The 24,858-nt window shown below is 51.0% G+C and overlaps 3 protein-coding genes across 7 annotated transcripts in view; all 3 read left to right on the forward strand.

The window, feature by feature from the left end:
- The window catches only part of Hoxc4 (homeobox C4), a 60,137-nt gene that overhangs the window by 20,684 nt on the left and 14,595 nt on the right, over nucleotides 1-24,858 (forward strand). The window contains exon 1 of one of the 2 annotated variants that reach the window (XM_047548117.1): nucleotides 1,603-1,728. The exons of the other annotated variant lie outside the window; for it this stretch is intronic. The gene's annotated coding sequence lies outside the window, so the exon portion shown is untranslated. Of the gene's footprint in view, nucleotides 1-1,602; nucleotides 1,729-24,858 lie in introns of those variants that run through there. 2 annotated transcript variants of the gene reach the window in all.
- Hoxc6 (homeobox C6) lies at nucleotides 1,596-14,947 on the forward strand. 4 transcript variants are annotated; one of them, XM_047548123.1, is made up of 3 exons: nucleotides 1,596-1,728; nucleotides 12,717-13,062; nucleotides 13,781-14,947. In XM_047548123.1, exons 2-3 carry the CDS (start codon nucleotides 12,909-12,911, stop codon nucleotides 14,086-14,088), a joined length of 462 nt encoding a protein of 153 aa, XP_047404079.1. In that variant the 5' UTR covers nucleotides 1,596-1,728; nucleotides 12,717-12,908; the 3' UTR covers nucleotides 14,089-14,947. The 4 variants fall into 4 exon arrangements, with proteins under 4 accessions (XP_047404079.1, XP_047404080.1, XP_047404078.1 ...); XM_047548124.1 differs by having other exon boundaries at nucleotides 1,695-1,728; nucleotides 12,837-13,062; XM_047548122.1 differs by lacking the exon at nucleotides 1,596-1,728 and adding an exon at nucleotides 3,302-3,794 and having other exon boundaries at nucleotides 12,837-13,062.
- Nucleotides 17,215-19,439, forward strand: Hoxc5 (homeobox C5). The gene is made up of 2 exons (XM_047548127.1): nucleotides 17,215-17,668; nucleotides 18,372-19,439. Exons 1-2 carry the CDS (start codon nucleotides 17,215-17,217, stop codon nucleotides 18,584-18,586), a joined length of 669 nt encoding a protein of 222 aa, XP_047404083.1. The 3' UTR covers nucleotides 18,587-19,439.

The raw sequence follows: 24,858 nt of genomic DNA on the forward strand, positions 1-24,858 counted from the left end.
ATGGCTAGGCTGCAATGCACCAGAATATAGTCTATAGGGGGGAATTTATTCTGTATCCCTACATTAGGCTTACCACCAAAATTAGGGGTCTGGATAAATGGGATGCTCAGAATTCTAGTATCAAAGGTAGCATTCAGGACAGTAAAAGGTTTATCTTTCAAGGCCTCAGAAGCACCTTCCAGCTGCTAGGACACCAAACCAGATTTTTTTTTTTTTTTTTTCGGAAAAAGGCAGATGGATGTGGACAACCTGACAAAATTGAAAAGGCTTAAAATTGCCTTGTGCCTCAAAGTAAAAGGAAATGGGGACCAAGATCTTGGGCTTTAATTTTGTTGTTAACTCTAAAATGTTTGTGATTAAGCTGCATTGAGGACCTAGGAAATGAGGAGACCAGATGTTAGGGATGGTCTTGGGGAGAAATGTCATTCTGTCTCAGACAGGGACCTGGAGATGAGGGTTGCTTTGAGAATTCTGGAGCTCCAAACTCTCACCCCTCCTGCTGCTCCCACAGGACTGTTCAGGGCTGGTCTAGCCCTCTAGGCTCTTTAGACCATGTCCAGGGCAGGCTTGGTTGGGAGACTGTCAGTGGCCTGGGAACTACTGTTCTTGTCTGGGGTGGAGTGGGAGTTTGTGAGGGAACCCCGGTAGGAAGGATGTCAGTTTTATCCTAGAAAAAATGGTAAGGTTAGGGAGGGTATGCTAGTTCAGTTCCTTACCTTCACCAACCCTCACTGCCTCAAGGCTACAAATCTTAGCATAGCTTCGATTCCCCCAGATACAACCTTATTACCTCCATTTATTAAGGAAACTATTTTAAAATTCGGCACAGCAGGAGAAGGCAGCGGACCCCCAGCTCCTGAACCCTTCCTTCTTTCCTCCCTGCATCCCCTCCCTGCTCTTCCTGTACTCGCCAGGAGCAGCGGGCCCTTGGGGAGTGGGCGATGGGTGGGGGTGGGATGGGGGTCGGGGGGGATGCTCCCTTTCTGAGAGAATTGGGTAAACATGGCGACCGCGGCGCCCATTTGCACACGCTACACAAATGCATCGCATTCCCGGTTGTTTGCAGAAAATTTACAGCTGAGTAATAAAAGTTTACGATCGACTCACAAGTTGGATTGGCCACAAGAAGTCATGTGGATTCCATCCATGAACGTGAACTTTTTATTGTGGTTTGTCCGTTCCGAGCGCTCCGCAGAACAGTCCTCCCTGTAAGAGCCTAACCATTGCCAGGGAAACCTGCGCTGGGCGCTGCCTTCATTATCAGTATTTTTTTATTAATCTGATTAATAATTATTTTCGCCCCATTTAATTTTTTTCCTCCCAGGTGGAGTTGCCGGAAGCTGGGGGCACCTGGGGAGGTCGGGAATGAGAGGGGAGAGGCAGGAGTTGAGGGCATCTCCCTCTCTCTACCCGACCCTCTGGCCCCCAAGGGGCAGGAGGAATGCGGGAACAGGAGTTGAGATAGGGAGCTGCAGATGCCTCCACCCCTCCCCTCTCCTAGGCTCTCTCTCCTGACCCCTTCCTGCAACTCTCCTTAATTTTATTTTTTTTTTTTTCTTGATGATCAGGACTATTCTTTTTTATTTTAATTTATATAAAGTATATGTGTGTGTGTGGAGCTGAAACAGGCTCGGCAGCGGCACAGAATGAGGGAAGACGAGAAAGACAGAGAGTGGGAGAGAGAGAGGCAGAGAGAGAGAGGGAGAGGGAGAGTGACAGCAGCGCCCGGTAAGTGTTTTCTTATTGGTTCAAATATGTAACTAATGGTCCGTAGCTGGGTGGCGGTTTTAAGATAAGGGCAGCAGCGGCTTGTCTTGGTTAGAGAGGCGAGGGGGCTGGTGGAAGGGTGGGCGCGTGGGTGATTATGGGGAGTAAAAGTGGGGAGTAGATGGGGTTAAACTGGAATACTGGTAACTGGTAGTGGGGCAAATGTGTTATCCTGATGTCACTGTGCGCCGAAGTTGAGGGTCGGGGGCAGGAGGATTTTTCCTGTGGGGCGAAGCCTGGGGTCTAGAGGGCGCGGGCCCTCTGCCTGATGCCCACTGTGTCTGTACCTGTTTATTATAGATCTGCTACTCTTGGCTAATGGGACTGGGACGGAGGGGTCTGGAAGCTCAAACCCCAGCGCAGGAGCGAGAACCTGTAGGCTGCGCCCATTGCCCCCAGAGCAAAAGAGCCCCCCAGCCCCCAAACAAACTTTCCAGAACCCCCTCCCTGTCGAACAGCCCCCTCCCTCCCGCAGAGAGCGACCGAAGGAGCTCACACATGCGCAGTGTGGGCCCAGGGCTGGGCCGCAGAGCAGGAAGCGAGCGCAGCTAGGCGGGCGGCAGCGCCTGTTAATTGGCAATTAAGGAGGAGGCTAGTGGCTGGTGCGCGTCAGCCGAAGGGAGAGCGTCTGCCCACCCCCCTGCTCCCGCCCCTACCCTGGCGGATGGAAGGATGGGAGGTGCCCTGCACTGCGGGTGGAGGGTAGAGGGTGGGGGTTGGGGATGCAGTACTCAAAAGCCATCTTGTGCTCGGAGGAAAGAGGCCTATCCGAGTTCCCATCTGGGAGCCGGCGCCCTCCATTCCCAACCGCGGCCACTCCATCGGGATACCCATTGAACAGCTTCACCCGCCTCGCATGGCTGCTCTAGGCTAGGATCTGCCCGGTCCCGGGCGGAGGTGGGAACTGAGAAGGCCCTAGGCTGAACGGGCACAGGACAGGCCTCGATGGCAGGGCCTCCTGGGTGCTGTGGAGGCAGTGAGGATGGTCGAATCCTGCGGTAGCGGCGTCAGAATAGGGTGGTCGGGAGAGTCCCGGGCGCTCAGGATCTTCCTAATAATTGGTGCTAATGGCGTGTTGTGTAGACTTAACCTGACACATATGGTTTCATAACACAGTGGCTTAATTTCTTCCAAATGTACGTGGCCCTGAATGTGTTGCACTGTGATGTATGACCCCGCCCCGCTCCCCGGCCTGGGTCCAAGGCAGCCCTATATGTTGAGTTTCTGTTTATAAAGAGCGACGCACATGCAAATGCTTACACACCCAAGCAGACACACCCAAGAGTTGGGGAGGGAGCATACTCCTGATGAGGTTCGAGAGTCTGGGGCCAGGCTCACCTTCAATCCGGGCCAACATACTCCCCCCCATCCTCTCCCAGCGTCGTGACTGGGATTCTGCGCCAAGCCCGCGTGGGGGAGGGGAGCGCTCCTCGATTTCCTGTTAAACCCTGACCGGTCGCCTGAGGTGGGGGGGTTAGGAAGGGGGAGAAAACCCATTTTCATCAAATTGTTAAAAAATAAGATTCGACTGCATTCAAATCAGACCCCCTGGGCCCCCGAGCTGACGACGGTGAATCTTCTCTCCCCTCCCCCCACAATCCCTTTCCCTTCCTCTCCTGCCCCCCCAAAATTCCCCTTTCGCAGTCGACATAAAGGCCTCTGAGGTATTCTCCCGGGGGAAGAAATGGCATTTTCTCTCCCCCTTCCCACTCCCCACCCCCAATAGGACTGGTGTGTCGGCAGAGGCGTCTGCCGAGGGCTAATTTCGCGTTCCTTGTTTACGATCGAGAAAAGCGCTTGGCTCTCCCCAAATGGGCCCAGCCCGCCGCCTGCTCCGGCTGCCGCGCGCTCTCCCGCGGCGCAGGCACGGCCCAGGGGCTGGCGCCCGGGGAACCAGGCTGCGCCGGCCGGGACTCGAGTCTGTGGGACCTGAAAAGGGCAAGGGGAGTACAGTGGGACTGTGGAGGGGCCCGGAAGGCCCGAAAACGGGAGCCTTTCTCTTGGCGTATTGTGGGAACCGCCGACCGGTGAGGCCTCTATTTCTCTTTCGCCTGTATTTTGTCCGCCCTTGGCCCCAGTGGATGGCCGCAGTGATGTTGGGGGGTGGGGGGCACAAATCTCCTTTGTTTTCCCAGAAAGAAAAGCGTTTCCGGAGAAGGCTCTTCAGGCCAGTGGTGATTCACCTGGGATATTAGCGGGACCCCCCCCCCCTCCCATCAGAGGGGCGGGCCTGGGCAAAGCAGGGGTATTTCGCTGGGCCTACAGGGATCTATTGAATGTGCTAACAGTGAGATTTGGGGGTACTAGACTGCAAGGTTGACTGGTTAACCGCCCCATTCTGAAGTGTCCTTTATCAATTTACTGCCCCTTCCTTGGCAGGGTCCTGCAGGCCCCCATCTTACCTATGCCCTTCACCCCTAGAGCCCTCCTTCTGAAATAGAGGGATGCAGGGATAGCAAGGCAGCAGCGACTGGCCCTGGTTTTTCAATTTTCCGGTCTGGCCAGGAGAGAAACCAGACCCCAACGCTAGTCCTCTGCTTCCCAGTTACTTTCGTTTTTTCTTCCCCTTCTTTTTCTTCCTTTCTGGTGCTCAAATGGAAGCACCAGGGGAGCCCCCAGTGGCAGCCCTCAGCTCTTTGCAGGCCAAATCCTCTGTGGATATGGTCCTCACTGCAGGAGAGCTCGTTTGTGATTATCTAATAATAGCCATAGTGGCTGATAATAGAATCTGGCAAAAGAACTCTGCACACCCAGAGCTGAGGCTGGGCAGAGACACTGATCTGTGGATCAGGGTTTGGCAACTTTCCCCAGAGCCCAGGGCCCCAGTATCCCATTCTCCTCTAAACCCACCCTTTGGGCACCCTCAGGCCTGCCCTTTCTGTGGCTTTGTTAGTTCAGCAATCACATCCTCTGTGTTACATTCAGGGTTCCTAGCTAAGGAGAAATGGGCAGAACAAACACTTTCTCTCCTTGATCTGTCAGTTGTGATCCCCACGGAGAATGCGACCTTGTTTGGAGAAGGCAACCTTGTTTGGTTGGATGTTGTGTTCTGAAACCAGGCGTGGTGACTTTATGCATTTAGTATATACAGGCTCAAATGTACAGACTCAGACTTATGCATGAATATATGCAGTCTCATATTTCCTTGGTGGTTAATTGTATATTACCATGCCTATATTTGCTCAAACTCCGTTTTATGTGCGTGCGAAATTTTGTTAGCCCTCACTAGATGAGAGTGGGCTCATGGAAGCACCTGGTGTACAAAAGAGGCCCTCTCTACTGTTTTGTTGGAATATGTGTGCGCTGGAATCGGAGTATGCGGGTTCCAATAACCAACAGATGCCACAAGAGCTTTCTCTGACCTTACTGCTTTTGCTATCTGTGCAGCTGTACTGGGGAAATACTAAATTCCTTCTGTTTTCCTTCCTCACCTTCCTACATACTCCCGCAATTTACAGACTTTGTTACAAGGGGAACCCAGTCATCTGGTCTGTGAGGGGTTTTGTGGGTATTGTGGGCCTCTGAGCAGTTCTCAACAGCCAGGACTGAAGTCTGGCACTGCCGGAAGCCTCACTGGGGCGGCAAAGGGATTGGAGTAGTTAATGAGGTGACTCTGGGCAGTGGTCTGGGGTGACTGTTGCCGAGGCTGCTTGAAGAGGCTAGTGGAGAAAGCCAACCAGAAGGAGTAGGGGTGCTTGCTCTCCTGCTGCTTGCTCTGGCCACTCACCCCATCCTACCCCAGATTTGACTGTGGCTCTAAGGGGCCAAATTAAGAACTGAGGCACCCTAACTATGTGGATCTGGTTACTGGTGGGTTTGCATTTTAAGCCTGACTGCAGCCTGGATCAAGGCAAGGCCAGGCTAAGAAAAAAGGCCGATGGAGACTTTTCAGGAGTGGAAACTGGGCCCTGCTGCCTGTGGGCCCTGCTGTATGGGCCGCTACTGGGAATTAATCGGCCTCCTTTCCAGCCTTTCCAGCTTCTGGGGCCATGAAAAGACAAGAGCAGAGGGAAATAAAAATGTCAGTAGAAAGCCCTATAAAAGAAAGTAAGAACAGGAGCAGGGCTGGAGGGGTTTTCTGCTGCTCCCAAGGCACTCAGGTTCCTCCCAAGAACCTCCTGTCTAGACTTGCTGTGCCGGGAGGCCCGCAGCCTTTCCCACCTTCCTTCCCCGCTTACTGCAGGCAGCCTCAGGCTTTCGAGCCTTGGCCACCTGGGGCGCTGGGGTGACATTACCCCAGGACTGTGCCCCTCACCCAGCCCACGTCCTCTGCCACGGTGCTGCAGCCGCCCCTGTTTATTGTGTCTGTGAGTTGTTTACTTGTTTTGTCTGCTGCCACCCTGCGTCAGAAACCCGCCAAACCAGCAAATTCGCCTAGAAGAACAAAGTGAGGCACTAACCCAAACTCCCTCCCCTTTCCCGCACCCTTCTCCCACCCTAACACTCTTCCTCATTCTGCCTTTCTGAGGGGAGGAAGCAGAAATTGTCCTAAAACAGGGCAGCTGTTTAAAGGGTCGGGAATTATGGGGACACCATAAACCTCCGGGTGTCCTGGTGGCCGACTCACAAGCAGCCCTTCTCTTGCCTCCAGCTAGCTTTTCTTCCTTCCCCCTGGTAACCTCTTGGTTAGGGGGGGTCCACAATCACTGAGAAAGTGGAGCCCCCCTCACTGCACTCCTCCATTCCTTTCTGCAGGAGTTTCCCTGAGACACAGGTTGTTGGGTTTTAAATCAGGGTAATGTTGGTAGATTTGTAAGCTAGATAAAGCATATCATTTTTCCCACTTCGCTCTCCTCAGCCCCCCAAAATAGCAGTGAATTTAAGCAAATCCTACGAAATTAAATTGCCCCTTTGCTAAAGATCCTATAAATCTCCGATCCCGCCAGGTGTAGAGTAGAAGAGGCTGCTGTTCGCCTTTAATTTTGCTCCTGGCTATCAAATATAAAAGAGTATCATTGAAGTAATATTCTTGTTCCTGAAATTAATCCCCCTCCCCATCTCTCTCCCTCTTTTCACCAGCACAGATTAAATGGTTCTTTCAAAACTGCAAACAATAAAGGATAAAATTATTTATAGGGGAAAAGAGGGTGATGTTTCATTGCTGGCTTATTGTTCCAGAACATAATAACATTTTATTTTCAAGTAGGAGAAGTTAGACCAGGGAAAGAAGAGGAGGAAAGGAAGAAAAGTGAGGGGAGGTTGGGCACCCACACACTAAACTCCTTCTGTACATAAGTACTTAACTTTTATGACATTTATAATTTCCATATGACAATTCACTGTGATGTCATAAATGCCAAGTTCTTGAATTTTGCAATTCTCATAAACCTCCAAAATGGGTCAAAGCAAAGCTTGGATGTTGAGAGGCATAAGAGAAACCAGGAAGTTGGGGCTCCTTTGACCTGGCACAGAGCAGCATACCCCCTATTGCCCCTCCCTCATAGTCTGACACCCTCTTGAGGCCCTAAAATATTCTGAATATTCAGGATTTTAATTTTTCTTCCTGGGCCAAACTGGGACACTTGCTTTGCCCTCCTGGAATGTCCCTAAGCATCTGAGCTGCCTCCCCCTTCCTAGTGGGATTGAGGTGCTAAGTCCCCAAGTCCCTTCTTCTGCTGATATTCAGCTGCTTATGATAAAGATGGGAGGCTTGAGGGCCAGGCCCCAAAAGCCAGAAATTATTTCTTCCAGATGGAACCGGAAGGGGGCTCAGGACTAAGTGTGTAAGGGCAGAGATGTTTGGGACCTATTTTACTTTCTAACTGTAAGCCAGAAAAGTAAGTTGAAAGGCCAGACCAACACCAATGGGAGGGGCAGTTATCTGCTGCTGGCAGCAGCAGTAAGTGGGGTGCCAGCAAGGCCAGACAGATCTGGAAAGAGAAAGGGAGAAAAGGAAATATGATGTAAGTTAGCAGATCCCCTCCATATACCTTTCTTCTCTGTTGAATTACAATAAAGCAAAGACAGCCCAGGCAGTCTCTCAACTCTTCTCAGAAAAGTAGTCACCAACACAGGCCTCAGAGGTGTTTGAGGCAGTTCTCAGCAGCTGAGCATGCCCCATCTGGTCCCTTTCCCCGCTCACTGCTGACCCCGACTCCCTTTAGCTGGCCAGTTTGAACCTTATTCCTAGAATATCAGCACCTATATATGGAATCCATTTCCAGGTTGGGTGTGTCGAATTTCATTTTTCTCCAAGCGCCTGCAAGCCTGAACTTTGAAAGGAGTAAGAGTGTTCCTTTTTGGAATGCAGTGTGTGTATGGAGGGGCTCTGTGCTCAGAAAACTATAATATCTATGAGAAACTGGAAACACCTTGGATGAGCTTTGCTTTGGTGTCCCCTAGCACCAAAGTCTCCTCGTTCAGGTTCTCTGACAGACTTCGAAGCTCTCTTTGCAATCCTTTTATTCAGGGTTCCACAGAGATCAAAGGAGCTTGTACACAAAACACCAAGCATTTGAGTAGGGTTTATTTTTTTTTAATTTTAAATTAAAAAAAAATCTAATCACATGCCACTGGGCAGCTAAGCAGTCACTCCAGAACAGCAAAGCCTTAACCAAATAGTTCAATTGTGAGGTGAGCTGAGCAATTATTGGAACTCGGCTTTCTCTGTAAGAGGGATTTCAGCCCTCACCCAGTGGCACAAAAGGGGCCGGCGGGGCAACAGCTCTTCTCTGGCTCTGGAAAACTAGAATTAGGAGTGGTGGAAGGTAAGGGTCTGGTAGCTGCAGTAGCCTCCAAGTAGCCAAGCACCCAGGCCGAGGGAGAGCTGAGTTCTGTGGCTCCAGTGTTGGGGTCCCTGAGTAGACCCCGAAGGCACCAAGCTGTAATTGGTGGCGCAGGCAGCCAGGAATGGACTGTGTGTATCTGTGTGTGAGTCACAAACATCCTGGCATAGTTGGGGGATCTGGGGAGAGACAGGAGCCCTGCAGAACACAAACTAAGGAGGACCTTTGGAAAAGATTGTCCCCAAATAAAAATTCCAGATCTCATCATGTTCACTTCAAACGTACCTCCCCAAGAAATTAACATATTTCCCAGAGTAGAGTGGAGAGAAAAGGCAGGCAAAGCAAGGCCTGCCCATGAACCTCTTCAGGCCTGGGGTGGGGGCAGTCCCACCACTCTTTCCCCAGTTCAGTCACAGGGGCTACGAACCTTTCCCTGGCCTAGAGCCCGGCAGGGCTCAAGTAGGAGTGAGTGACTAAAGGCACCCTAGGAAACCCCCAAATGCCCAGCTCCAAGGTAACCCTCAACCCTGGGTACTCCAGGCCGGTGACTGCACCCCACTCAGGCCCAAGGCGCCGGCAGTAAATTCCTCTCCTATAATTAGTACTCACCGAAAGCATGTGTTTTGGATTGGGGAGGGGGAAGACTGGAGCAGGGAGTGCCAACTTTCCCCCTTCATCCTTTTCTGGCTTTTTTGAATTCTGTCTTTGAATCTGCTAATTACAGCTCCGAAAGCAAAAAACTGCTTTTGACACCAAGCCCCTTCCGAATGGCTAATTCTGAAAGCTGAGGAGCCAGAGAAGCTCCTAAACCTGCCGGCCTGATGGGAGGTGTTCTCTGATTTCTCTAGGCTTGTTTTATAGAAACAAAGAATGAGTTCGCTCCCTCCTTCCCAAGACTTGTGCATATTTACAGAGCTCAACTGCAGTTTTAATAAAACATCTGTTCTTGCTTCTGCTGATGAGTTTCCATAATTGTTTTCAGACAAATTTAACAGGAAAATATAAATATATTTAGAAAAATTCAAGCTTCAGTTTCCTCCCCTCCAGATAGTATTCTTTTGCCAAAAAAAATAAAATTAACATGAACTGGGAAAAGGAAAATATAATCCAATGTAGGGAAGATCGAGCTAATCTGACCTACTCTACCCCCTTGGATCGAATCCTTCCAGCATATTTCAGCTGCATAATTAAAGATCTAACTGAAAGAAGGAGGTTTCTTTCCTCAGAAACGGAAGGTGATGGAGGAAGAAACTGTGTTGGAAATTAATTTTGCCTACAGTCTTCAAGCAATGGGTGAATGTATTTGTATTTCTGCTACCCCTTTTCTCCCCCCTCCAGCATTTCTGCCTTTTTTTCCCCAGCAGCTGGTTTCTGTTCATTATAAATCCGCGAGACCTTTCAGTCTCTGCCCTCTGTTTAGGGATGTAATAAAACACTTAACTTTCAGGGCCTGAGACTTACTTTCTGTTCCTCAGATCACCACCCCCAAGCCCACCGCCTTTAGGCCCCAAAAGAGAATCTCCCCAACTCTGGGTCCCTTTCCTCTCCGGATCTGGTTAAGGATGGCCTCAAGGAAACTCAAGCACCTTTGCTGGGGGGCTGTAGCAATGCTTCCCCAAGAAGCCCCTTCTTTCTGTCTAAATCCCTCCCTCCCACCCATCCATAAAAGAGATCTTAAAATACATAGAAAATCAACACTCATTGAAAGCGAAATCTCATTAAGACATCCTATCTTCCATCATTCAATTTGTTGTACATTGCAACAATTTAATATCTTGAAGGAAATATCACTGACATGATTTATCCCTCTAGCAATTTCGCTTTGAAATGGGGGGGGGGTGGTTTACTCTTTCTTCCGGCCTCTTCTACTTGTTACACCGCTAACCTCAGGGCAGAAAGGAGGCTGGGAACTCTGAAAGAGGCTACTTGCATCCAGGGGTGCTGACTTGTTTCCTATTCCAGCACTAGGGTACTCCCTCCCCTTGTTCTCTCTCCCCCCTACCTCTTGCCCTCCAGGGAAACTAAAGCCCCAGCCAGCTGTTGAAAACCTCTGCCCAGGCATGCTACGAATTCGAGGACAGCTGGATTCAAGAAAAAAAAGTAACTCCTCATACTCATGTCTATGTGTACCTGCCATATCACCCCAAAATGAGATAACTTCTCTTAAAATTCCCTTCTTAATGTAAGCGTCCTCCTCTACCCTTTCACCTTCATCTCCATGGGAAGAAGAAAGTGTAGTCCAAGGGGAGAAACCTTTATAATTATGGGGATCTTTCCCCTACTCACCCTTCTAAATGCCAACCAATTTCCCTCCTTTCTGAAGGATGGGGACTGAATTTTTTTTAAAGCCAACACAAATTGTCTTGCAGTACGACTCTTCAACCCCCTAACGAGGTTCATGTATTAACTAACATGTTGTCTGCACCAGCTCCTATACACTGTCTGCTTTTGGGTTTGAAACTTTATTTTTCCCCCCTAGCGACACTCCAGGGAAACCTTAACGTTACAGAAGATGAATAAATGAGTTTTTTTCCCAGCATAGTCCCGTTTATGGCTTTATTGCTACCCATTGATTACTTCGCTTTGTTACACAGAAGGAAAAGATCATAAAAACCGGCGACATCCGGGTTCTTGTTATAGCCAGTTACCGCCCCCCCCCCCCAAAAAAAAAGTGAGGGGGAAAATATAAGCTTTCATTGATTCCTGCATACGCCCTACCGCCCCCTTTTTGTCGACTCCAAGCATTTTTAGCCTATGTCGTGATACCAAATTAGGTTTGAATTTAAAAGGGGCAAACCCCACACCTTCCGTAGTTTCAGTTCGCCCACTGCAGCTGTCTTAAGCCTGTGACCCAGGCTTAATTTTTCTAACCATCTCTGTCTTCCTCTCAGCCCCAAGGTGGGGGAAAAAAGGAGGTAGAGCCTGCTGAGAGTCCAGGGGTGACTGGCACTTGGGCAAGAGTTCCCCAGGATCACTCTGCTAGAATCCTCAGGCATCAGAACTCAGGTCCAGGGGCGCCTCCCGTGGCAGGGCAGTGAATCCGGAGCGGGTAGGGGTTTCTGACTTGTGCAGGGGCTTGAGCTTCATGAAGCTAACTGTTCATCAGAGCCCCACCAGTCTTCTCTCCTCTTCCAGACTGGATCCTATGTGAATTACCCCACCGGCCCTGCCTGGCTCCAAATCATAAATTCTCACCAACATAAACAGGGGTTGATGTCTCTAGAAAGACTCTCGGAGTTTTCTTTCTTCTCTTCTCTCTCTCTCTCTCCCACTTTTTACTTCTTTATCTCCCTTTCTGTTGTATTTTTATACATTTTCCCCTGTAGGCAAAAATGTTGCTAGCATTTCCTCAAGAGGGTCCTGAGGAGAAGGCAGAAGGGGGATAAGGAGGCAGAGGAGAACAGATGTGTGCTTCCTTTGCCCACTTAAGCTCAGTCACTGTACCCTGCAATCTCACTCTCACCTCTTTAAACCTAATTGCTCCCCATATTCCCTCTACACCCAAAACTCTCAGTCACACTCTCTTTCCTCTGGGAACCATGTTTTATGAAATTTCTTTTTTCTTTTGATTTTTTAAATTACTGGGCAAAAATATACCACTTTAGTGATGGAGACTCACCCCATGGAGTGTCAACCACGATTTCTTGTAGGATTTCTGAGAACCCTCCCTGAGCTGGGAGAGAATTCCTCCCATGAAGAAAACAGGATGTATTTTTAGAAGGAGGAAGATATAAAAGATGAAATCAGGTTGAAAATACAGGGATTTCTCTGGCCCAGGCTCTGGCTACAGCAGGGCAAAGTTATCTGGGTCTGAGATTTCCTGGGAGTAGTACATCTCTCCTTCCCTGGGTCCTAAGGTCCTGTTCATGGACATGCACCTCCTCCTTCACCCCCAAACCAGTTCTCCACATAAATATTTTTAAAAAGAAACCCAGGTCTTACTTTCAAATCACACACTTAGTCTCAACTAGGGAATCAACAGAAGCAGAAGCGATTTTTTTCCCCCTTCTTGACATCTGGCTTGCGATTGGCTGGAAGGGGGTCAGCTGACTTTGTCATTTTGTCTGTCCTGGATTGGAGCCGTCCCTATAACCATCTAGTTCCGAGTACAAACTGGAGACAGAAATAAATATTAAAGAAATCATAGCCCGACCAGGTAAAGGCAAAGGGATGAATTCCTACTTCACTAACCCTTCCTTATCCTGCCACCTCGCCGGGGGCCAGGACGTCCTCCCTAACGTCGCCCTCAATTCCACCGCCTATGATCCAGTGAGGCATTTCTCGACCTATGGAGCAGCCGTTGCCCAGAACCGGATCTACTCGACTCCCTTTTATTCGCCACAGGAGAATGTCGTGTTCAGTTCCAGCCGGGGGCCGTATGACTATGGATCTAATTCCTTTTACCAGGAGAAAGACATGCTCTCAAACTGCAGACAAAACACCTTAGGACATAACACACAGACCTCTATCGCTCAGGATTTTAGTTCTGAGCAGGGCAGGACTGCGCCCCAGGACCAGAAAGCCAGTATCCAGATTTACCCCTGGATGCAGCGAATGAATTCGCACAGTGGTGAGTTTTACAGCTCCGAGATATAAATTAAATAAACTGAACTGGCTTTATGACCGGCTTCCCTAGAAGAACGGGCGGAGAGAGTTTTTTATGGCCCCATAAAAACAATCACGCTCGTCTCCTCGCCGACGCCGAGACAGGGCCCCCTCTTCTGCCCCCTCTGCTTGCCTCCCGCGCTGGCTCACTGGGGCCAGGCCCCCTCAGCCCCTGGTGGATTGGAGGGCTCCAAGGCGAGCTGAGGGGGGAAGGAACAGGGTAGGGAATGAGAGGAATGGGGCAATGGGTGGGGGAGCCCCAAAGTCGAGTTAGGCTGAGGAGAAGGGAGGGGGAGAGGAGAGGGCAGAGAAGTGGGGAGAACTTTTTAAGGAGCTAGAGTGCTTGGGAAGGTGTGGAGCCCAGTCTTTGAGAAATGGGGCCCTTACCCAAGCATTTGAGATTTTTCAAAAATCAGATTTTAGGCTGGCAGCTTTCTGCCTGGTTTTTGCCCCGCCCCCACCTTTCTTTGGGACATGCATCTCCCACCCTGAGGGAGGACTGAATGAAGTTGGGGCCCTAGGCTGTACCCCCAGTGGGGGTGGGGCAGGGCAAAAGAAGACTAGACCCCGAGGGGTCGCGAGCTGCAGGCCAAGTTGGGAGGGTCAGGACTTGGCTAGGGGGAATCCTCTGCAGAGGACGCCTTGCTGATTGTTTTTAGTGTGTTTTGTGCCCGGATCTCTAGGGGTCGGCTATGGAGCAGACCGGAGGCGCGGCCGCCAGATCTACTCGCGGTACCAGACCCTGGAACTGGAGAAGGAATTTCACTTCAACCGCTACCTAACACGGCGCCGGCGCATCGAGATCGCTAATGCGCTCTGCCTGACCGAGCGGCAGATCAAAATCTGGTTCCAGAATCGCAGGATGAAGTGGAAAAAAGAATCTAATCTCACGTCCACGCTTTCAGGGGGCGGCGGAGGGGCCGCAGCTGACAGCCTGGGAGGAAAAGAGGAAAAACGAGAAGAGACAGAAGAGGAGAAGCAGAAAGAGTGACCAGGACTGTCCTTGCCACCCCTCTCTTTCCTTCTCCCTTGCTTACCCCAACTCTCCCCTAATCACACACTCTGTATTTATCACTGGCACAATTGATGTGTTTTGACTCCCTAAAACAAAATTAGGGAGTCAAACGTGGACCTGAAAGTCAGTTCTGGACCCCCTCCCTCACCGCACAACTCTTCACCATGCGCCTCCTCTTCCTAGCTTCCTTGCTAGCTCCTTCTCAGCTTGTCTGCAGGCCCCTTTCCCCGCCCAGGCCTTGGGGGCTCTTAGTCCCTGAACCTCGCTTCAGACTCCACAGATTTCCCTCCAAATGAGGACTTGACTCCCCCCACCAGTCCCTGGACGTTCCCTACCCCCCACCCCCGCGCCCAGAGCGGGCTCTCGGGCCTGGGGCCTCTGTTCCCGGGCCTTAGGGCCTGGCCTGGCAGCCCGGGAGAACCGGAGGCCCAAGGAGGGCGCGCCTGGGCCCCAGAGCAACCCCCAGGGCCTCCCCGCAACCCCTGCCCGGCCCCTCTGCCCCAGCAAATGCCCAGCCCAGGCAAATTGTATTTAAATATTCCTGGGGGTCATTATGGCATATTACAAACTGTGACCGTTTCTGTGTGAATATTTTTAGCTGTATTTGTGGTCTCTGTATTTATATTTATGTTTAGAACCCTCAGTGTTCCGATCTCATTTTAAAAAAGGGAAAAAAGAGGGAAGATTACAAAAAGAAAAAAAAAGTGAATGAACGTTTGTTTAGCCAGTAGGAGAAAATAAATAAATAAATCCCCTCGTGTTACCCTCCTGTATAAATCCGACCTCTGGATCCGTTCTCGAATATTTAATAAAACATATTATTTTTAAAAGTTTATATCAGCGTTTCTGTTAATTCGCTCAGCCGCCGGCTTGGAGCAGGCTCCAAGCGCGCCCGCGTCTGCCCGCCGCCTGCAAGCCCCCAGTCCTCTGCACTCGCCTTCTTCGGGAGCCGGGCGCCGAGTCCCGGTCTCCGAGTTCTCCTCCTGATCGCGCTGGGGGCTGGGAAGTCTCTCTGGGCTCCCCACGCGAGTCAACACACACCCATAAAGAAAAAAAAATGCCGTTTAGGATTTCGTTGGGGTGGGGGTGGGGGAGCCCGGGTGAGTTGGGTTGAGCTCCAAGCCCCACACAGGCCTCTTTTTCCTGCCTTTGGCAACCTGGGGTCCTCGGCATCTGCACCCCAAGCCCTAAAGGCTAGGAGAGAAGCATTATTCAGGCACCAGGGTCTCCCCCGCCCCACTTCCAGGACGTGGGGAGGGGGACGCTCGGCGAGCAAGTCCCCGGCCCAAACCAGGCCCGCAGTTGTGAAACGTGGCGGAGGCGGAGAGTCTAGGAGAACCAGAAGACCGCGGGATTGAGTCTTTCGGCCGGGACTGAGCGACTCAAGGACATCCCGAAAGAGAAAGCCTGGAAACTGAGCTCTCGCCTGTGCTGGGACTCCTGAAGTGGCCGGAACAAAATTCCTCCTTCTTTACAGCCCCAACTTCTCTGGTTCCTTCCTCCTTCTCTCAAACCTGGCGGGTGAGGGGCGCAGCAGGACCCTAACCATTTCTCAGCTCCAGCCTTCTCTCTCCAAGCCCAGTCAGAGAAACCTGAGTGGGCCTAGTGGAGAGGTGGTGTGTGTTTGGGGGGGGGGGTCTCCTGAAGAGAAAAATATCTGCCAGAGTTTTCCAGATTCTCCAAATCCCCGCCAGCACCTCTGCCTGCGGGAAGGGGGGCTTCTCCTGGCAGAGGCGGAGATTTCCTGGGAAGAAAGAGCAAGGAGGAAAGAGTAAGACTTGGGACTAGGAGAGGAGGGGAAGGGGCAGAAAGGCTGCAGAGACCCTAGCCAAAGGCCGCCAAGGTTGCCCAGGCTTCTGCCCTGCCAGCCCCCTCTGCAGGGTCTCTCCTTGCCTCTAAAGAGCTAAGAAATTGCTCTCCTGTGTGCCTTCTGGATTCAGGTTCCTGGAAAGCCTGGAAAAGCACCAAAGAAAAAGATGTCCTTGCTTATATAATATTTGTGGAGGCTTGAATCTTGCCTCTCCATGCTCTCTAGTAGCATCTATTTTCCTTCTAAAATATCTGGCATGAGTAACACAAGAAGATCACACACAGGGAAAAGTCCTCCCACCCATTGTGTCTGGTTCTAAATATACACAGGCACACACTTGAAAACTGCCTTATTGTCACTCTGGGACCCCTGGCATGGTGAGGTCTACCCAAGTCTACCTACCACCTTACTTCCAGGCTCATCACAGAGAATCTCCAGCACTCTCAGCCTCATGACCTCCCTGTCTGGTTTTGCCTATCCAGAGGACACTTCCTCTTGGGAATTCTGTCTACCTCTCCCTGAGGCAGAGTCTATTTTCCCATATCGATAGGCACCTCATCAGTAGTATTGGGGCCTTGGGGCCCTGGAGGCAAAGGACCTCGACCTTTGGTTTTGGAAACCCGATGTAAGTCCCCTTAGTTCTCCAACCTAGGCAGGGGCCAGCCACCCTATATAATTCCCTTTCCTCATCCATTTTTAAAGTTTGGAAGGCCTTGGAGGAAGGGAGAATGGGTCTATGTATTAAAAAGGCACCTCTGTGTATCTTAAATGGAACCTTATTTCTTCTCAATTTAAACAGAATTTAAAAGGCCAGCTCAGGGATTTGTTGCAGCAACAACCAGCTTCTCCACAGGGTAGAAAAATCCAGCCGCCAGAAGGCGACCCGCGCCTCAAGATGCAATTCTTCCATATAGACACCAGGTGTCGCTGTGGGCTTGTTGTCACGGCTACCCCCCAATTCCAAGAAGCTTTTTTTTTTCTCCCCCTTCCCTCTCTTTCTCTCTCACTCCCTCTCCCCCTTGCTTGGGCTTTGCCAACATATCAAGATGCGTTTCGCCGGCTTCCATCACTAACCTCCCGGAGGTCATCAAGCCAAATTTATGAGTGGCCGTTCCAGTCACGTGACTCTATTTAAGGCTCCCTTATTTGGGAAGAGCGCATAGGATAAAGAAAGAGATATCTCCACCTATAAATTGTGCACTTTGGAGAACAAAAAACCCCTCAACTTCAAAGAGTCACAAATCACCCTTAATCAAAAAGGGTGCAGAAATTTTTTTTGGGCCCTCCCCGCCATGAGCTCCTACGTAGCCAATTCATTCTATAAGCAGAGCCCCAATATCCCTGCCTATAACATGCAAACTTGTGGGAACTATGGATCGGCCTCTGAGGTGCAGGCATCCAGGTACTGCTACGGCGGATTGGACTTAAGCATCACTTTCCCACCGCCTGCGCCTTCCAACTCTCTCCACGGGGTAGACATGGCTGCCAACCCCCGGGCTCACCCCGACCGCCCCGCCTGCAGCGCCGCGGCCGCTCCGGGACACGCTCTGGGCAGAGACGAAGCGGCTCCTCTGAACCCCGGGATGTACAGTCAGAAGGCAGCTCGCCCGGCGCTGGAGGAGCGAGCTAAGAGCAGTGGGGAGATCAAAGAGGAGCAGGCGCAGACAGGGCAACCCGCCGGACTGAGCCAGCCACCGGCCCCGCCACAGATTTACCCGTGGATGACCAAACTGCACATGAGCCACGGTAAACTTTAGGACTTCATTTTGCGCGCTCGGGTCCGCCTGGGTTTTATAGGCCATGCGGGGCAAATAAAGAAAAAAAACCTGCGGCCATAAATTTTACGATCCAGGCATCAATGGCTCGTAAAACTGTCCACTAAAAGGCTTAGAGGCTGTGTGCGCCCAAATTTACGACGACATAATTGGATCATAGGAACAAAACGTGTATAAAAGGCAATATTCAATTTTTGGGGGAGAGGGAGGGAGTTAAAAAAATAGAGGGATCTGAAGGGTGAGGAGCGCGGGGCTCCAGAGCGGGGATCCCCCCGCGGCTCCCTCCCTCCCTCCCCTGCGGAGCCGGCTCGGCCGGCGCTCGCGGCTCCGGCGGATTCCAGCGACTCGGGAGGGGCGGGAGGGGGGTCCCCGGTGCCCGGATCTCGAGGGTGCTTATTGTTCGGTCCGAGCCTGGGTCTCCCTCTTCCCCCCACCCCCCCTCAGCCCCTCCGGCTGCTGAGTGAAGGCTGCGGTGGAAAGTTTCCTGCCTGGGCGGAGGCGCCTCTCCCGGGGCTACGTTGGGCTGGGTCGGCCCGCCTGCGGCCCACCGGGCCTGTCTGGTGGTTCTCGCCTCCTCTCCCTCCGGCCGCGGGTGGGGGGCCTGGGGTTGGGTGGGACGCCGGGGTGCTGCAAGCTATTCACCCCTTCCTGGCTTGGGGGGATTTATGTTCTAGAGACGGACGGCAAGCGGTCCCGAACCAGTTACACGCGCTACCAGACTCTGGAACTCGAGAAAGAATTCCACTTTAACCGCTACCTCACTCGCCGCAGGCGCATAGAGATCGCCAACAACTTGTGTCTCAACGAGAGACAGATCAAGATCTGGTTCCAGAACCGCAGGATGAAGTGGAAGAAAGATTCCAAAATGAAAAGCAAAGAAGCTCTTTAGAGTCAGTGGGAAGGCCCGCAGAGAGCGCCCCAGCCGGCTTGGGTTCCTTGCGCCTTTTCTTTTCGGTTTTTCTCTCTGTATTTTTGGGCGGGGTGGGAGCTGGAGCACTGGCTCCCGGGCCTCACAGACAAGCGCTTTTACTTGGCATTCTGTATCCCCATCAACCCAGGGTTCCCGCCAGGCTACCGGCACTGCCCCATCTCCCCTCAGCTCAGCTCAGCTCAACTCAGCTTAGCTGGACATCCAGGGCCCAGGGCAAACTCTGCAGGGCCTCCCCAGAGGGCTGCGGCAAACCGCAGGCTGGTGCTGAACAAACCTCAGCCCGGGCCGCCTCTTCAGCTAGCAGCCCCAGTTCGGCCCGCCTGAGTTTAGGTGGGCCCTGCCGGCCACAGGACCCTCGACCCGACCTCCGGCCTTGAGCTCTCCTTTGTTCCTTGTTAGGCTGGCCAGGCGGCTGCAAGCTGGTGCAAGAGTGCTTGTGCCTGGCAGTCTCTTGCCAGATTCGGGGCGATTCCTTATAGCGACTAAACTGGGTCTTCACTTATTAATGATTTGCATATGAAAGAGGGAGATGACTGAACATGGCCTTAGGGTCCTCTCCTTGCCCTATCCTCTCCAAATCTCTCCCCCCAAAAGACTGGGAGTCTATCCAATCCGATCCTGCTGCATGCCCTCTACCTAGCTCAGTTTTTTGGGTTTCCTGCCACAGGACCCCAGAAAGTGATTCTAGAGGCTCCATACCATCCCACATGGAAGTTCCTGCCATGACTTTCTTTCCCTCCTGCTCCATCACTCTTGCCCAACTATTTATTGACTCCAGGTTCTTCCTGAAACTATATTTTGTCATATCGAATAAAGACCAAGAGAGAACAGGACTAAAGATGCAGTGGCTCCTGTCTGTTTAGGGCATGTATTGGGGAAAAGTGTCTAAACGAGCTGTGAGGTATAGGTACAGTCTTTAAGCCTCTCCTTTAAAAAATATTTCTTAGGTGCTTCTAGGGACAGCAAGAAGAGGGAAGTAAACATAAGTTATTTTCTTGATTCTTAGCTCCAAGAAGGACCTCCAGGGAAGAGGAGGTCACCTAGTCTTCCCATACTCGAATTTTCCATGCTGTGGCTGGCTACCCAGGGTATTCAGGCCTCTACATTCATTTCTCCCTTGGCTGGGTATATCTGAGACTTCTAGACTGGAAGTAACCCTTATTCCATACCAGAGCTAATGTATAGGGAGGATCACTGGCTCCGCCGGGCTCAGACTCAGGCCCTTACGGGTCTCCGAAGATCTCTCGTAGGGCTAGGTGGTCGTAGGGTTTTACTGGGCATAAGAGTGTTGAGCCCCTAGTCTAAGGACCCATTTGGCTACAGAAGGACCTCCCAGAGAGTTGGGTACTGCTGGGCAAAGTGGTGCTGGGGGAGTTGACCTAGACATGCTTCAGCTTTCTAAGCTGAGAGAAGGAAGACAATATGCAGTGTATACCTTCCTGTCAGGAAATATTCAAATGGTTTCCCTCTTCTAGGGTGTAGGGCTATGCAGAACTATTAACTGGGATAAGAGCTGTATAAATAAGTGCCCATGTCATGTCTTTTTGCCATCATTTAGCTCAGTCTCAGATTTTGTGTAAAGGGGGAGAGTGGCCTCTAGGGAGAGGAAGGGCAGCTAATTCAGGTGGTATGTGAATCTGGTCTAGGCCCAGGCTCTGCTCTTCTCTCCTCCAGGCTCCTGGGATGAGTTGGGGGAGGAAGCACTTTATAGGAGAAACAAATGTGAGAAGGGTCCATAAAACTTTACTGCATTTCCTCTCCCACCTCCCACAATGGGGTGATTTCCTGGAGCTAAGCCTAGGCCCCCCACTCTGGTGGGGTGGGGGTCTGAAGTTGGGCTAGGGAGATGCTCTGGCAGTCAAGAGGGAAGGGAGCAGAGGTACTCTGGGGAGGGGCAGGGGAATATTTATGATTATTAATGGTGATGCTCCTTGGATTTATTATAAGGACTGACTTTGCTACATCCTACTGCCTAGGCTATCAGTTCATCATTTTTAGAAGACCCAAGAGCCTTTCTTCACCCCACGATTAGCACCCATTGCTACTACCCTTCCCCTTCATACTGCACTCAGGCCAGGTTAGAGCACCAGGGGTATCTCTCCTCAACTTGCATACAGCGGGTCAACCCAAGCCAGCACTAACTCTCTCTCTCTCTCTCTCTCTCTCTCTCTCTCTCTCTCTCTCTCTCTCTCTTTCCCTGTCCCTCTCTCTCTCTCTCCTTCCCCGTCCCTCTCTCTCTCTCTCCTTCCCCCTCTCCCTCTCTGAAATAAAATGTGTAATTTTCTTCAGGGAGTTATTTTAATTTTTTCTCCATGCTGAGTAAAACTATTGGGCGAGCAGTGAAGCATGAAGAAGCACTGGCGTCTCTCCGGTGGGTAACAGTTAACTAAGAGGCTATGTTGCCTGCACTCACCCGCACCAGCTTCCCAGGCTGTAGAGGGCCTATGCTTCCTCCCTAGGAGACAGACCTGGGAGAACCAAGGGTTTTACTGTGATTTGGGGCAATGTTGCTCAGACCCACCAGGCAAGGTGCACCTGGCACTGACTGCTTCTTCCCAGCAGGGTCTGGGCCTCTCCTTCCCTGAAAGAGCTGAAGGACTGACTCAGCTTGGCCAGGCTTGAGGAGATGACTGCTCTCTTCCCTCCTGTCACAGTCTGCAGGCCTGCACCCAGGCCCAGCCTCAGCTTTAGCGGCAGCGGCGCCAGCAGCGGCAAAGGAGCCACAGGCCTTGGATCTACTCCCCTACACTGGGAGTGGGTGAGGCCCAGACCCTTGCTTTTTCCCTGAGCAGGAACTTCTGCTTAGGGTCTAGAGGAGACTGCCCCACTGGTCAGCCTCCTGAAACAATCTCCAAGTACCAGGGTTTGGTACTGCTCTGGAGGAGTAAGTGAAGAGGCTTCTGGGTCCCAAAAGGAGACCATGGAGCCTGCCTCTCCACTTTTCCCTGGAACCCACCCACTCTGGCAGCCAGAAAGAAGGGGAAGAAGCATGACTTACCTTCCCGGGGGAGTGGGAAGAGGGGACACGGCCCACTCTGAGCAATTAGAGGAGAGAGGAGGAAAAAATAGGAAGAAAAAATATCAACACGACCACGAAGGCGACAGGTCCTTATGGAAATAAGTAAGCAAGTAAGTAAATAAATAAATAAATCTCCACCCTCTCTCCCCTCCCCACCCTGCAAGGGGGTGTGGGGGTGGGGCAAATAAGAAGCATGAGGGCTTTTTAATGTAACTGAGCATTAGAAAAATAGGCACAGCTTCTATGTGAATTTAGGAGTTTGAAACTTTTGGAGGTTATTTATGTGAATGGCCCGAAGGCAAGCCCGTGAGTGGCTCTTGGGGGACCACGTGATGTCATTAAACCAAGTTTTATGGTGTAGGGAGAGCTGACAAACCCACAATATATTTACATCATATATAATCTTAACTGTCCAGCCACGCAGCTGCTGGTGAGGTTTAATGCTAGGACAGAGGGCCTGGCAGTTAGAGGGGATTACGGCGCTGGGGATGATGGTGAGAGAGGTTACATCTTCGCAAATGAATCCCAGGCGAACGCTGTAAGTTAATTCTCTCTCCCTCTCTCTCTCTCTTTCTCTTTCTCTCAGACTCTTTCTCCCATTTACCTAACTCCCCGCCTCCACTACTTGAAAGAAGGCAGTTCCTACTCATTAAGGGGAGGGAGGAAGGCCTCCCCAGGCTGGGGTGGGAGAAGAGAGGAAGCGGTTAGGAAGTAGGAAGGGGGAAACTTGTCTTCCCAAACCAGTCCTCTCATCCCTACCCCTTTTTCTCTCTGGATATAAGCCAGGAAGAAGCCATGGTTCCTTAGAGTTCCTTTGCAAGGTCTTCCTCTCTCCCTCTCAGTTGGGAAGAAAGCCAGCAGTAGAAACATGGGTTGTTTCTGATTGTTGTTTGTAGGAGTGTGTAAACTCTAGACACGAGTGCAAAGTGCCTCTGGGGTCTTCTGTTCCAGGGAGGGGCCTGTTCAGTCCTTGGCTAGTGGCCCAGAATCTAGGCAGAAAGGGAAGCTGGGGAGAAAGGCAGGGAAGAAGGGCTTTGTGGCTTCAGACCCAAATGCTGCTGCCTGGACTGCTCCCAAAGTTTCTCCTCCGCCCCTCACCACTAGGCCTGGGTGGGCAGCAGTCCCAGTCTCCAAAGTCTGGGGTCTTTGTCTGGGGCCAGTGCAGTTCATGCTTCTCCTTGCCTCTAGCTGCTGGTATCTTCCTGGCATCTCTAGTCCTTGGTTCAGGTAAAACTTAGGCCCCATGAGGCCTAGAGGTTTTTTCTCTGTGAATGTAGTGTAAATGTGTATTGGATGGGAGAAAATGGAGACTAGAAAAGCTGGACTAGAAAAGCTTTCCATCCTGAGGAGTGATCCTTAGGGGATGGAAGTAACAGGACCCAATCTGAGCATTGTATCCTGGGGCCAACCCTGGGGGTTTTGGGGAGCCTCCCTTCAGTTTTCTAGGGAGGAGAAGGAGAAGAATCAGGCATGGGAGGCACATGTCCTCCACACCTGAGTGTGCATACTCACTCTGTGAGTCACTGTCACCGGGAGCTAAGCCAGGAAAGTGACAACATGTGAACTCTGGCTGCTCCAGAAGCAGGGGGAAGGCCAACAGGAGATGGAAAGGGGAGGGGAGAAAAAGGAATGAACTTCCCGAAGGGGAGGCTGCCTTAGTTCCAGAGGGGTCTGGGTACCAGCTTTGTGGAAAGGTGCATTTGGGTGATGAACAGGGAATGCTGTTAGCACCACTCAGATGCCCAGGTCCAAGGGACTAGGGAAGGAGAGAGACAGTAGAAATAATGAGGCAGACTCTGGGAAGATAGAGACCCAAAAGCAGGAGCCAAGCAAAGTCTCACTGTGAGAATTATTGTCTTCCAAGATTTGGCCTCCCTCATCCTCTTCCCTGAGACCTTTGTTTCCCTGGGAAGTGTTAGGATCCCAGGGGATTCTCTCCAGTAACCCATTCAAAACGTTTATTCCTGGGTTCTCTGTTCCTGATTTTACCTGTCCTCCTCTATGCTCTCCTCCCCACCAGTCTGTAATTTTGAGGGTTTCTGGAAACTTTCCCATCCAAGCTTGGGGAGACGGCAGTTTTCCTGGTCTATAATTTGACTCTTCCATTCCCATAAGCCTCCCCAGGGCCCTAGCAGAGAGTTCAATGGTCTTTAGCCAGGAATTTAGCCAGAACCAAAGTCCCACACCCTGGCAAGACTTCACCACTCTCCCTAACCCCTAGCCAAGTCTCAGCTTTGTTCCCTTTTTGTGTAGAGGGCTGTGTGTATTTCTATGTCTTACAGATTTACATAGCCAGCATCTCTTGAAGTATTCAATGACTTCCTTACCCCCTTTTCTGTTTTCTAGGCTCAAAACTCCCATTTAAATACCACCCACTCTTCCTATAACAATAGATCTTCCTCCCCTTAAATAGTTTGCCTCAGTCAGGTTAGTTTTTTACTGTTTTGTCATTTTCACCTGGAAACGCACAAACACAAAAGGAGTCTGAGATTCTTGATTTCCACCCACTTTCAGGTACCTGCATTTGATCATCCCTAGAGGGGAATGGGTAGACAATCAGGCACTAAGGTGCCCCAGCCAACCCATAAGGCCTCTAATTTTGTTCCTAATTTTTTAACCCTAGAAGAGGTCAAGCAACCAATGAGCAATGCATTAAGCAGGGTCACGTGGCAACCAACCAATCAGCAAAAGAGTGCCTGGATTTCTGTCTAGCTCTTCCACTCCATTCCTTTCCTTCCTTTCTCTCTTCTCACCATGCCCTTAGCTCCTGGTTCTGCTCTATCTCAGATGTGGAGGGGAAGATACTAAGCCCCCTCTCTCTGTCCTTGCACCAGCTGTATGGAGTCTTTGGTTGGGTTTTCAGTTTCTAACAAAGTCAAATGTTAAGATCAATCTCAGTTGTACAGGGAGCTGAAGTTGTGGGAGTACACTCTGAAACATTCCCATGTCTGCCAGCATGATCACAGACAATTTTCTGGGCTTTATAGAGTTCACCTCTTAATTAGGCTACAGTGCAAATGTAGATATGAACTCCAACTATGAATTCAAATTGTGACCAAGATTACTCCCTATACACTTACCTTTTAGAAGTTTTTATTTCCTTCTGATCCCCATGGGGGCAGGTGGGGGCAATTAAAGGATACCCCTTTTAATTTATCTTCCTGGAAATGCTCCAGGAACCATTAGTTTTGTCAAATTGCTTCAATTATGG

This window comes from Sciurus carolinensis, chromosome 4 (genome assembly GCF_902686445.1).
Source record: "Sciurus carolinensis chromosome 4, mSciCar1.2, whole genome shotgun sequence".
In the NCBI taxonomy this organism is placed as follows: domain Eukaryota; kingdom Metazoa; phylum Chordata; class Mammalia; order Rodentia; family Sciuridae; genus Sciurus; species Sciurus carolinensis.